The sequence below is a fragment of the Anoplopoma fimbria genome, chromosome 23 (assembly GCF_027596085.1).
Source record: "Anoplopoma fimbria isolate UVic2021 breed Golden Eagle Sablefish chromosome 23, Afim_UVic_2022, whole genome shotgun sequence".
Classification (NCBI taxonomy): domain Eukaryota; kingdom Metazoa; phylum Chordata; class Actinopteri; order Perciformes; family Anoplopomatidae; genus Anoplopoma; species Anoplopoma fimbria.
This window is the reverse complement of record NC_072471.1, coordinates 17,881,590-17,894,683: the sequence shown is the minus strand read 5'-3', so window position 1 is coordinate 17,894,683 and position 13,094 is coordinate 17,881,590. Positions and strand designations below refer to the sequence as shown.

At 42.1% G+C, this 13,094-nt stretch overlaps 1 protein-coding gene across 2 annotated transcripts in view; it reads right to left on the bottom strand.

The window, feature by feature from the left end:
• Window positions 1-342: 342 nt before the first annotated feature.
• The window catches only part of chst11 (carbohydrate (chondroitin 4) sulfotransferase 11), a 75,042-nt gene continuing 62,290 nt past the window's right edge, over window positions 343-13,094 (bottom strand). For both annotated transcript variants that reach the window (XM_054624937.1, XM_054624938.1), the window contains exons 3-4: window positions 2,808-3,037; window positions 343-967 (exon numbers count right to left, since the gene is read on the bottom strand). In XM_054624937.1, the coding sequence (XP_054480912.1) occupies window positions 343-967; window positions 2,808-3,037 (855 nt within the window). The remainder of the gene's footprint in view (window positions 968-2,807; window positions 3,038-13,094) is intronic.

The window sequence follows — 13,094 nt, the reverse complement described above, 5'->3', positions numbered from 1 at the left end:
GTCCTCTGAGGATAAGTTCCCCTTTAAACACCTTGAAGACCTGCTTCACCCACACTTTTAAGTCTTTGCATGCAGTTGGTCCATTGAGCCCACATTCCCAACCAGTGCTCTCTGTATCACACAGAGTTGATTGGACATCCTCCCCCTTATGCCCAGACAAGCACGCATTACCTTTCTCTCTTTCAGCACCTGTTTATATGTCTAATTCAGACCCCAACGCCTGCAAGTTACGACGACAGTTTTTTTAAAAATCAAGTTTGCCTCCAAAAAAATCCCTCCACTCACTTTGTTGCCTCTCCTTAAACAAGGCAGCCATTCTCAGAGTTCCAACTCTGTCCTCCATCAGTCCAGCCGGAGGTAGCTGGGTGTGGTGTAGTTGAACATATGGAAGTCCAACTTGTAAAGCTGGTAGAGCTGGATCTGCTGCTGGGTGCTGATATTGCTGAAGAACTGGGCTGTCATGGCATCTGTGGTGCGGGTGGACTTCGCATAGCTTGGGAAGCGCAAGGAGTCACCGATGCCCGCCAGCCGCAGCACGTAGTTAGCATCCTCTTCTAGCGTCTCGTACTTGCCCACCAGGTCGTAGTGGATGTGACATGGGTGACAGAGCTGGTAGACGGTCTGCCAGTGCTCATTGAGTGGGCCGTCGCGCTGCGTGGCCGGGTCCACTAGGTATTCAGCGAATTCCTTGAATTTGACATCAGCGCCGTTGAGCAGGGCGTCCTGTGTCGCGTTCTTGCGGTAGCGGCGGATGATGCGTGTGCCGAAGCGCTTGTGGAAGGACGAGTTGTACTTGAGGGTGAATTTGTTGCGGTATGCGGAGACCAGCCTCTCGAAGGGCTCGCGAACAAAGAGGAACTTGAGGTAGTTCTTGAGGCGGTGGTTGATCTCGGCAATACTGTACTGGTTTAGCGTCTTCAGGTTGGAAGGGATGTGGGCTTCATTGGAAGGGATTTCCATTGGGTCACTGTGGAGGAGAGGCATACGGACAGTGAGGAACAACAGCAAAACAAATATGCAATCACATGCTTGTATCAACTACTAGTGTAATGGGGGCAGTATGCAGGGATGTAACCACATCCTTCATCAGATTTCCTGTGCATTTTGCTTCCTGTTTGTGAATCACAGAGCTATATACAGTAGGTACGGAAAGTATTCAGACCCCTTTAAATTTTTCACTCTTTGTTTCATTGCAGCCATTTGCTAAAATCGAAAAAGTTCATTTTTTTTCGCATTAATGTACACTCAGCAACCCATCTTGACAGAAAAAAACAGAAATGTAGAAATATTTGCAAATTTATTAAAAAAGAAAAACTGAAATATCACATGGTCATAAGTATTCAGACCCTTTGCTGTGACACTCATATTTAACTCACATGCTGTCCATTTCTTCTGATCCTCCTTGAGATGGTTCTACTCCTTCATTGGAGTCCAGCTGTGTTTAATTAAACTGATTGGACTTGATTAGGAAAGGCACACACCTGTCTATATAAGACCTTACAGCTCACAGTGCATGTCAGAACAAATGAGAATCATGAGGTCGAAGGAACTGCCCAAGGAGCTCAGAGACAGAATTGTGGCAAGGCACAGATCTGGCCAAGGTTACAAAAGAATTTCTGCAGCACTCAAGGTTCCTAAGAGCACAGTGGCCTCCATAATCCTTAAATGGAAGAAGTATGGGATGACCAGAACTCTTCCTAGACCTGGCCGTCCAGCCAAACTGAGCAATCGTGGGAGAAGAGCCTTGGTGAGAGAGGTAAAGAAGAACCCAAAGATCACTGTGGCTGAGCTCCAGAGATGCAGTAGGGAGATGGGAGAAAGTTCCACAAAGTCAACTATCACTGCAGCCCTCCACCAGTCGGGGCTTTATGGCAGAGTGGCCCGACGGAAGCCTCTCCTCAGTGCAAGACATATGAAAGCCCGCATAAGAGTTTGCCAAAAAACACATGGAGGACTCCCAAACTATGAGAAATAAGATTCTCTGGTCTGATGAGACCAAGATTGAACTTTTTGGCGTTAATTCTAAGCGGTATGTGTGGAGAAAACCAGGCACTGCTCATCACCTGCCCAATACAATCCCAACAGTGAAACATGGTGGTGGCAGCATCATGCTATGGGGGTGTTTTTCAGCTGCAGGGACAGGACGACTGGTTGCAATTGAAGGAAAGATGAATGCGGCCAAGTACAGAGATATCCTGGAAGAAAACCTCCTCCAGAGTGCTCAGGACCTCAGACTGGGCCGAAGGTTCACCTTCCAACAAGACAATGACCCGAAGCACACAGCTAAAATAACAAAGGAGTGGCTTCGGAACAAGTCTGTGACCATTCTTGACTGGCCCAGCCAGAGCCCTGACCTAAACCCAATTGAGCATCTCTGGAGAGACCTGAAAATGGCTGTCCACCAACGTTCACCATCCAACCTGACAGAACTGGAGAGGATCTGCAAGGAAGAATGGCAGAGGATCCCCAAATCCAGGTGTGAGAAACTTGTTGCATCATTCCCAAGAAGACTCATGGCTGTACTAGCTCAAAAGGGTGCTTCTACTCAATACTGAGCAAAGGGTCTGAATACTTATGACCATGTGATATTTCAGTTTTTCTTTTTTAATAAATTTGCAAAAATTTCTACATTTCTGGTTTTTTCTGTCAAGATGGGTTGCTGAGTGTACATTAATGAGAAAAAAAATGGACTTTTTCGATTTTAGCAAATGGCTGCAATGAAACAAAGAGTGAAAAATTTAAAGGGGTCTGAATACTTTCCGTACCCACTGTATTTAGAAGGGGAATGAGTTTCCTCTAGTACTGACCTGTATTTGCCCCGTCCTGTAAGCACCATCATGACTCGTTTCCAGTTGGTACAGGCCACCTTGGGGACGTAGCAGTAGATGAGCTCATGGTCCTCATCCACCACGAGGTGTTTGAGGTCTCCGGGTGTCAGGACTCTGCGCTTACGGCTGGACGCACTATAGACTCGACAGGAATCCACCACCTGATCCCTCCTGGTCTGGTGGAGCACGGCTGCTCCGGACAACTCCGGCTGTTCAGGCAGAGAAAGAGAAGAAGGGATTAGGAGAGAGAAAGAAACTTTGCTGTGAAAAGGGCTTTCAGTAGATATTTGGATATGACTGTCAGCTCCTGACATAGAACATTCTTCCATTTTAAAAACATTGGTCATTTCTGGCTTTTTGGGCTGAAATGAATTTTTAGGGTGTTAGCTGAGTAACCATAGTGTCTGTTATTCAACCATATCTTCTGATTTACACACTAACTAATTAAACCAGCAGAGGCTAGTAGATGCTAGTGGGGGCATCAAAGTTAGTTCCCTTGTTGGCCAAATAAGCTTGTTGGGTAGTGAAATCCAAATAAATTCAAAATTGGGGCAATTGGTTTGTGTGTCACAGCCAACCAAGCAATGTTAGTTGTTGAGTTGGTAGGGAGTACAGGTTGGAAAAGCAGAAATAATTGCCTCAGTGTTATAATATAAAGCCAATTTATTTTTTTTCAAATACTATTTGGTTTCACAGTACATTGCAGATCTCAATATATGGACAATATATTTCTTAGCAGAATTATCTCTTTCAGGTAAAACTTTTATTTAACTGCTTGTTGGATATTGACATTCTTTTTTCACAGATTTGAGATTTTGGACAAAATGTCTTCCGGTCTTTGAAGTCTTTTGTTGTCTCTACACTTTTGTCCACATTTGATAACTTCTTTAGCAGTGAATGGAAAATCTCACTGTGCCAATAAAGCACTCTAAAATGAATGAATCTTAACCGCGGCAGAAAGAGGGAGTGATGAAGAGAGGTATTGCGAGTGTTATTAATCACAGCCTTTATGATTATACTCAGGTTTTTTATTGACTCTATCTTTTCCCCCTATCTGAGTCGCTCCACAGACTTTGATAGAGATTAGTTCACGGGTGTGGAGGAAGATAATGATATTGGAGGATATTACAGTTATTGAGTGTTCAATATGCGCAAATCCAAGCTGCAATCATTCATCTGAGGCATATTTCATATTCGCCATGATGCCTGTGATGAAGTGGACCATGGCAGGAGTGAAAGGAGGAGGCTGAGGAGGAGAGCATCACGGGGGGGGGTCTTTGCATATGAAGGGAAGGAATGTTTTCTTATGCCTCTTGATTATTTTTCCTCTGGGTCTGAATTCCCCTCCAGGGCAGTTCCCTGGTTGCCTCGCCCGATCTAAATTGATTGTACTGCATATTTACCGCTCCATCCCACTGGCAACAAGTGTGGCCTTTCAATGCTACACTGGCCACGGCTGTCATGGAGGGCTGAAATAACTCAAGGCACCACCACCCAGCGTTCAACACGAAGACAGTGTGACTTGTATGTATTTCCCTTTGAAGTCACTCTTAACCCATGTTTTCAAGTAGAGTGATTTATCATGTGCACAACTTGCTACAGGAACACAGGTGCAAACCGATCTTTTACACCTTTTCTACCTGATGCCAACATAAAAAAGCAGTCACGGAGGAGTCACGGGGCAAATGCATGACCTCGAAATCAGAGATATTTCATACTGATGTCTGTAAAAGTCACATTTCATAGTGTGCCACTTTTTTACTCTCCGAGTGAAGAGTGTTAAGGGTATCAGGTCGCTGCTCTCTGTCTTCATTTCCTTGAAAAATCAATTAGGTGAAGAGTTGGGAGAAGGGTTTTTCCCACTGTGAATGCACATTTTGACAATAATCAAGGCAGAAACACTCATTGATAATTCAAAGAATGCAGTCATGTTATTTGCTTCAGTTAAAATGATTCCCCCTTTTGCAGACTGTTATGTACAGTCTTGGAACCGTTGTTTATATTTAAAATAAATGAGAACTTTTGCCAAACATCGTCTCTATTGTTGCTTCTTCATCTGAGTGATGCAACTGATCTAACGCCCCGGTATGGAAACACAAATATGAGATTTCCCATTTTTGTGCAAAGAGTGTAACTTCAGGGTGACCTTTTCCCAATAAATAATATCTACGTGCACAACATATGGATTTTGGAATACCTTGTGCACAAATCAATCTTGATTTCACAAGATAATAATAACCTGCGGCCACAACAGATGGAACCTCGACCCCGCACTGAAATAACCTGCATGCACAATTGCATAACTTGTGCCAAATGTGGATCTTTCGTCTAACAGATAATCGATCAGTGTGCACAACATATACTGTTCCTGCAAAATGTTATCCTCAACGTAATACCTTTTTTTTTAAAGAACGTGTCAATTTAAGCTCAATCTTTATACGTATCAAAAATTTTAATCACGAAGATTGAAAATGTAACCTTTCCCCCATTTTTAATGGAAAAAAAAATTCTACTTTACAACTTTAAAAGTTTATTTAGTTCTTCCCATCTCCACCTCTGGTATAACCTGTTACACTCTTTCCATATCATTTTTTTGGGTTTAAAATATTTCCCTTACATATCAAACAGCCTTTTAAAGCATTTTAATGGAAGTGTCTTTGTGGCGCATGAGCTCTCCCCTCCCACTTCTCTGTTTGTGTGCTCTCCACTCTTTTCCTATTCATGCTAACGCCAACACATCAAAAGCCACTAAGGCGTAACCGTGCACGAAGAATAACGGCTCTTTGTTGATGAAAATCCCCCCCCCCCCCCCCCTCTCAGAGACATCAAGCTATATGATTCACTCAAATGTTGCAGCCAGCGTGCGGCCCTCCGTCCCAGAGGAGGGCAATCGCTGCAATTAGCATGGGAAAGAGGAGACAAGGGAGGGAATCTTGTCATCTCCTTCTCTGCCTCAGTATTCCTCTCCTTATCTCTCTTCTTTCTATGGGATTATTTTCTGCCATTTTTATCTCCAGCTCGGTCGACTCTCTTGTGCAGTTTGGATGAAAGGGTGAGGATGAGAGGGAGAGAGAGGGCGGGGAGATGAGAGAGGCGATAAGTCGATACATTCTGAAAGGGAGCTGTGATGGAGATCGCTGACCTCTGGCCATGTCAAGCCGTTCCCATGGATGAGCAGATACCATTTAGATACACAGTAGCCCTTTACTCCCCCGTGGACATGAACAAGTGGGTCAGCATCGGACTTAACTGTCATAAAACCACATCTATTAAAGTAGTTAGCAGCTTTTTATGATATGGTTAATTAGGTTTCAGCTGCAGTATATGATGAATAACCAAGTGTTACAGCTTGATGCTATGTATTGATTTAGATGTGACGGTCCATCAAAACTGGGAGAAAGCTCAAAGGAAAAGCTGATGCATACTATTAAACCTAATCTCACCATAAACATCATTATCAGTGTTGTGTATGCAAAAAAGAAAAGTCTCTGTTTTCTTATTTTCAGACGCCGGGGGAGGGGGGGCGCCTCATTGTGCATTCACGGCGGTGCTTGTTTCTTGTCGCTGCACATTTGTTTTTAAAAATGTGTGAACAAACGGATGACGGGGAACGTGGAGATGGTGTTTCCATATTTCAAGTCTTCATTTCCTCGCCACGGCCGCGCGGTTCTCAGTGAAAGTTGTTATGAGTTTGAAATATGATCCGAGCATCAGCACGGACACGCAGTTGCGGTAATGAATAGCTTCCTCCTGATCTGCTGACGGGTTGCAAATAAAGAAAGATAGAGGAGGGGAAGGTGGGAGGGAATTTCAAATAAAGGGAAGGAGAGAAGGAGATAAAAGTACGAAGATGGCAACTACCCCCGCAACGTGCTTATCCAAAAGGCCTCAAAAGGTCAGTTTAAAATAATTGCTGGTCATCTAATTTATTACAAATGAATTACAAGATCAACTAAAGTCCATTATTAGCTACTGTAATGCTTCTTTAAGCACGTAATATACAAGTTTATACATGAGTCACATTCCTAAATAAAGTTGGGTTTGATTTAAATTAGCACACAGTGACTGACACTGGTTAGTTCCTGGATGTCTGGGCAAATGATGATGCTGTAATGTAAACTCAGCTATTTGCACTGTACAAGTTATTTAACACCCGTTCTCATTAACACTTTGTCACATACAGAAGCAGATTTTAAAATAATTTTGTTGAAAGTTTAATGTCGGTAAGTCAATGTAAATTGTTAAGTGTTTAACGGTGAATCCAAACAAAACGTCTTGGTAAAGTTTAGGGAAAGATTGGTTTGCATTAAAATACGTATGTGCGTTACGTAAAGTAAGTTACGTAACACAAGATAAGTAGTCGACAAATAAGTCAACGGCAGACGCTTGTTTTTACACGGGACACAAACGGCATCCTCCTCCGTGAAAGTCGTTTGTTTGTTTGACCCGTCCGTTCTTGATACGACATTATATGACTTCAGCAGCACTTGCTCAATGGGTTGTGAGGAGATGCAAAATGACTCGAAGAAGTGTTTTTTGTATTCATAAACCATTTGGTGATACCAGCCCAAACTTTAAGGTACCCTGTAGATTTGTGGACCACCAGTAGTGGTATGGAGCAATAGTTTTTCATAGTGTATTTTCATGGTAAAGTAATAGTATTCTTTATATAGCTGGCCTCAGTGGTTTTATGCTCAATAAACACAGATAATATTTGGCCGGAATTTCTTCCCTTTGTGAGGGACATTGAAATCTTCTATTGCGTGGCCCGAGCATGCACGCACACACACACACACACACACACACACACACACACACACACACACGAGCAACAGGGTATTTCTACACTGTGGTATCGCTTCTTTTACTTGAGTAAAAGATGTGAGTACTTCTTCCACCTCTAGATACACAGAGCATCTTTCCATGAAAAGGACTGGACGTAAATAAAGAGAGAAGAAATCACAACAGACTATGCAGAATATGTTATAATTATTCATAGACTTAGAATCAGGGCTCTTAGTGACCACAATTCATACTGAGATGCATCTTGAGAATGTACTTTGAATTACCATACGTATAGAAACAACTTTCTGTCGATAATTTATTCCTCAGAAAAACTTGAGAAAATATGTTATGAATACTTGTCTTGGAGAAAATGAGATGCTAATGCAGCTTGATTTGTAGCCGAAGGGACTCTGCAGAGCGTCAGAGCACTTTGTTTAGAGAAGACGCCCCGAAACTTCTTTTCCTCTAAAAAATAAGAATAAAAAAAACTTCCTATTGCAATTTAAACACTGCATCAGTCAGTACAGCTATTTAGATATTTCCTCAGCCCTGTTTATTTTCTCTGGGGCTATTGTGCAGCTGCCTTTCAAGTATTTACACTCTCTCTGGTGGATTTATGCCCCTTGAAGTGAATCAGGTGAAAGCAAAGTGCTGCTTTCAATGATCTTAGAGGAAGGCTTTTATTTTCCTCCCGCTAAAATATTCTTTCATTACGTCTCCTCAAACCTGATCCATCTCGTCTTCTGTTTGTGCATCAGCTTCTCTTTCTCTCTTCAAGCTAGCTGTGGAGTCATTTAAACAGCGATCAATGGGATTCATCAGATTCATCAGATCATCACACACACACACACACACACACACACACACACACACACACACACTGAGCACTAAAGGCAGTCTGTCTCGCTGACCCTCTCTGCTTACAGACTGGCATTCATAGAGCAGTCAGGAATAAAGCTGCCTGTGTGCCACAACTGTACTAAACACACACACACACACACACACACACACACACACACACACACACACACACACACACACACACACAGCTGATTATCTTCACCTGGGTCTCCGTAAAAGGCAACAAGGCGAGAGCCCCTTCTATAAAACCTTGACAATAACGACAGTAAATGAGGCGGGTCCATCCTTTCAACTGAGGCCCGGCGGCACATTAACTTTCCATAGTGTCGTTTATGAGGAGTCGGACAGCAGAAGGGGGACTCACCGTGACCACCTGCACCCGACTTGGGAAAAAAGCAGAGGAAACGTTTCTTTACTCTTTATTTATCTGGGGAAGCTGCCGAGAACACACGCTCTCTTTCTAAAAAAATAAAAAATGCCCTGCTTCATATTCATGCAGCTCCACACATTCATACCTGGAAAAAAAAAAAAAAAAAAAAGCAGAGTGCAACCGCAGACGTCTACCGAGCAGCCCCAAAGGCCAATGTAAAGAAAATGTTTTCACCAATGGCACATAAAGAAAACTGTAGGAAATAGGGGACATAATATTAATGAACAGGATTTGTGGATAAGAAGACCTTCATTTAAACTTAAACAAAATATAAGAGTCACTAAAACGTCATCTGCAGGATTCAGATAGTGTGGAAGAGAAAGAGACCGGTGGTAGGAGACCATGAAGTGGTCTGTGAACTGGTTAACGTGCAAAAACAATGGTTTTATTTTCTCAGTCAAAGAACATCTCATTACCTAAAGTTACCATCCAGACACGTTTTAAATATGTACAAAAAAATACTCTGTTAATAATTCATATAATGGGTATCAAGGTTCTCCCAATTTTTTTTTAGTTTCTATTCCCATTCGTCTGCTCCACCCATTTTTTCCCTTCCGGTTCAAAGGCATTGGTATGTATCTTCCTGTTTGGTGCTAGTAGTGCTGTAAACAATGAATGATGGGATGGTTTAACAGAACCACATCCATGACATCAATGACAAGATATGAAAATGACCTGAAAACACAAATGAGGACATTTTTAAGGACTTTGTGGTGCCTCTTGGTGCAGATCTAACCACTTGACATCCCAAAACCATTTTTAAAAAGCAGCCAAAAGGAAAAGCCTAAATTTGTAAATCAACTGATTCATGACTTCTGTGCTGTTGCTGTTACATAAGGCCACTGCATGGAGGCAGTGAATGAACAGGGTGTGAATGTCAGGTGGTAAATACATACACACAAGGTGATGCTGTTTGAATCTCAGCTCCAATTAATGATAATGATAATAATGTCGTCGTTTACTACACCCCCTGCCACATATTTACCTTTGAGTTAAAGTCTTAGAATGAGCGAGTCATCGTCGCCGATAACACATAAATGGGAGTGTGAATATTATTGTACTCTCGGCTCTTCAGAGATGGCTGTCTGTAAAAGCCTCACCTCGCCTTAAGGAGCTGTTAGTGTTAACAGACCATTTCACTGGCAGCCTTTAATGGAGAGTTTTTACTGCCCCATGATGGACTCAATGAAGACAGGGATAGAACTCCGGGAGGAAGCACTGAATCTAGGGATACTTTTTTGGAAAGGAAAGTGTTCAAAATGAATAGGACTGAATATTAGGGTTAAATATTGGTTATCAACTGCTTCTGTTTTGTGTTTAAATCACTACACTGGTAGAGTCTAAATAGTTAAATCATTTTAAATGGGTACTCCATTTAGAATACTCAAAATGAAAGCTACAGTGGTCTTTCACCCAGGAGACCACTGTTTGTTCTCCGTGTGAAACGGGAAGTCAACGTTGATTTATTTGTCACGTAACTTGCGTACTTCAGCAGCCTACGTAGTTATTTTAACCCAAAAGACGATATTTTCCTAAACCTAGTACTTTTGTTGCCTAAATCTAACTAAGTATTTCACGACCTTTACTAAACCTAACTGAGTTGTTTCCTGGGAAGACGGAAGTTTATTTTGAAAAGACTATATGTGTGTAACAAGTGGAAACGACGTCCGTTATACAAGCCATGCAACGAAGCAGCGCTCGCCAACCATTACCACTCCATTTTCTCTCACCACTTAGCTTTATTCCAGATGGCCGTGTCATTGAGAAAATAGTCCTTTATTGGATTGATCTGATGAGATGAAGATGAAGAATGGGAAGAGCCTTTTCTGTGAGCCCTCTTTAGTTGTTGGCTTGCTTTCCTCACTTCCATTTATCTCTTGTTGTGCACTCATTTGGTTCAGCTGAATAGCCAATCAGTGTGATTTTCTTGCAGATGGTTCTGTCGTCTTTTCAGCAAGCTCAATCGGCCGAAGAAAAGCCGCCAACAAGGGCAGACAGTGTGGGACGCACCAAAAAAACTAGAGCCATGGATGCTCACAAGACTCAGACAAAAGATAATATATTCTGGAAGCCTTGATTCCATATGGTACCACTGTTATATTTTTTGCGTATCCAAAGGCCAGAGGACTCTTTCCTCAACCCTTAACCCTTAACCCTGGCTGCATAACATTAAATATGCCTTACCATAACTACATCATAGTTTATTTGACCGTCCCAGATATACCGTGCACAGATTGTAGAAAGAAGTCTCTGAAAAACATTGTCACATAACCTGTGATATTACAGAACCATAGAAAAAAAACAACATTCTTCTCTGCTGATCAACATCTTGCTCAAGAACACTTAGGGACTAAACTTGCGTGGTAGTTTCAAATAATTTAGCTCATTAACTACAAACGCTTTCACTTCATTTCAGCAGACTTTGCAGAAATTTCATCACCTTTAGTTTCCCTAGTGTGGTGAAGCAGCTGAAAAGCGGTGGCTGTTTTTGAAAACTTTAAATGAACCTGTCCGTTACATCTAGTGATTATCTTCTTCTTTTTTTTTACCCACCTGGATCGGATTTTACCACAAAGTAACCTCTGAGTGGATTTGCTTTTTAGCAGCCAAATACCAACTCTCTGACTCTGGTGTGTCCTTGAATGTACCATCTGCTTGTAAAGGATATTTGAAAGCCCCCCCTCCCTCCTCACAGCTGCATAACAACAAGATGCACCGTCATGAAACTCCGATAAAAACAAGAGGCAGAAAATGGACTCCAGCTGACTGCTGATGCCTGATCGTGTACGCATAAACACACCCACACACACACACACGCACACACACTGCTGTGGACACTTCAGGGTAGATGTGCAGGATATGTGACACTTGGGCCTCGCCTGTCCCACGGTCACATTAAACCTGTAACCCGAGCTCAGCGCCATGCACACTTAGACTGCTTTTACTTTCATTGTCAACCATTACCTTCAGATGCTGTGAATAAAACGGGACAGAGAAAGAAACTGTAAACATATCACATGATGCGTTTGTGTACTTGTGCTGTTGTATATCTGAGGACTAGATATTATGTGCCTCTGTACGCGTCTGTGTGTGTGTGTGTGTGTGTGTGTGTGTGTGTGTGTGTTTCCTAGTATGTGTCAGTACATCTCAAAGGGAAAAAGTGGGGGTATAATTATAGCACCGCCGACAAGATAATGACAAACTGCTCTGACTTTCCCTCAGAGCCATCAAAGTTTCTCTCCCCTCTCATGAGCACTTTACCCTTTTTCCTTCCTGCATGCCTTGTTTTAATCCCTAAGGGAGTAAAAAAAAAAAAAGAGAAGCAGAAGAAGACAAATAAGCGAAATGAGGGTTCCGCTTAACACTCGGCGACTGATCTCTCTCTGTTCTCAAGCATGCATCTGGGAACTCTGCAGATTGGTGCTCCCAAATGGCAGCAAAAAGGAAGACTTTGGTGGAATGTTGAAGGCTTCGTTACCCAGAAATCACGTACTGTGAAGTGTGTAAATGCCAACGCTGTGTGCGTAGGCACAGTCTAGGTTTGGATTTATAGTTCAATGTCAACACAGCTGCACCAGACAGATGTGTCACATGAGGCTGTATGGGAGTTCAGCAACATGAGCTGAATCCTACAGGTCCCTTTTTTATTACTTATTACTTAAATCTCTCTCTTTTTCACTTTCTGACTTCGCCAACCATCTTAAGTAGATACATGATTCAAGAGAATTGGCCTCTGACCACAAGATTAGATGGTATTTGACCATGTGTGTGGCCATATCAAATCATTCCCTCTGGAGATTTTTTATTGCACTTGGCAAATCCACTCACTCAGATTTTAATTCTGTGTCTTTCAATGACAACTAGTATTTGTAGCGAAATTTATTTATTAATTGATCATAAAAACATTCTTAACATAAACCACTGCAAAATCCCCAATCATTCAGGGAAGGCCATTACATTATGAAAACATTACGAGCTTGCTTTGAGTGTTGGTAGCAAACAATGCGTGTATTGCTACTAAACTATTAGAGCTTATATGTCTTTGTTTTTATGTGCTGGTCTATTTCCGTAGCCAGATATTAGTTTTTAGTTATTGTGTAAAATCCTTCCCAAAGAAAGCATATAACTAAGTCTTTGTAAAGGTGAAAACTAAAAGAGTCTCGGGTCAGGTTCAATCAATTATTAATTTA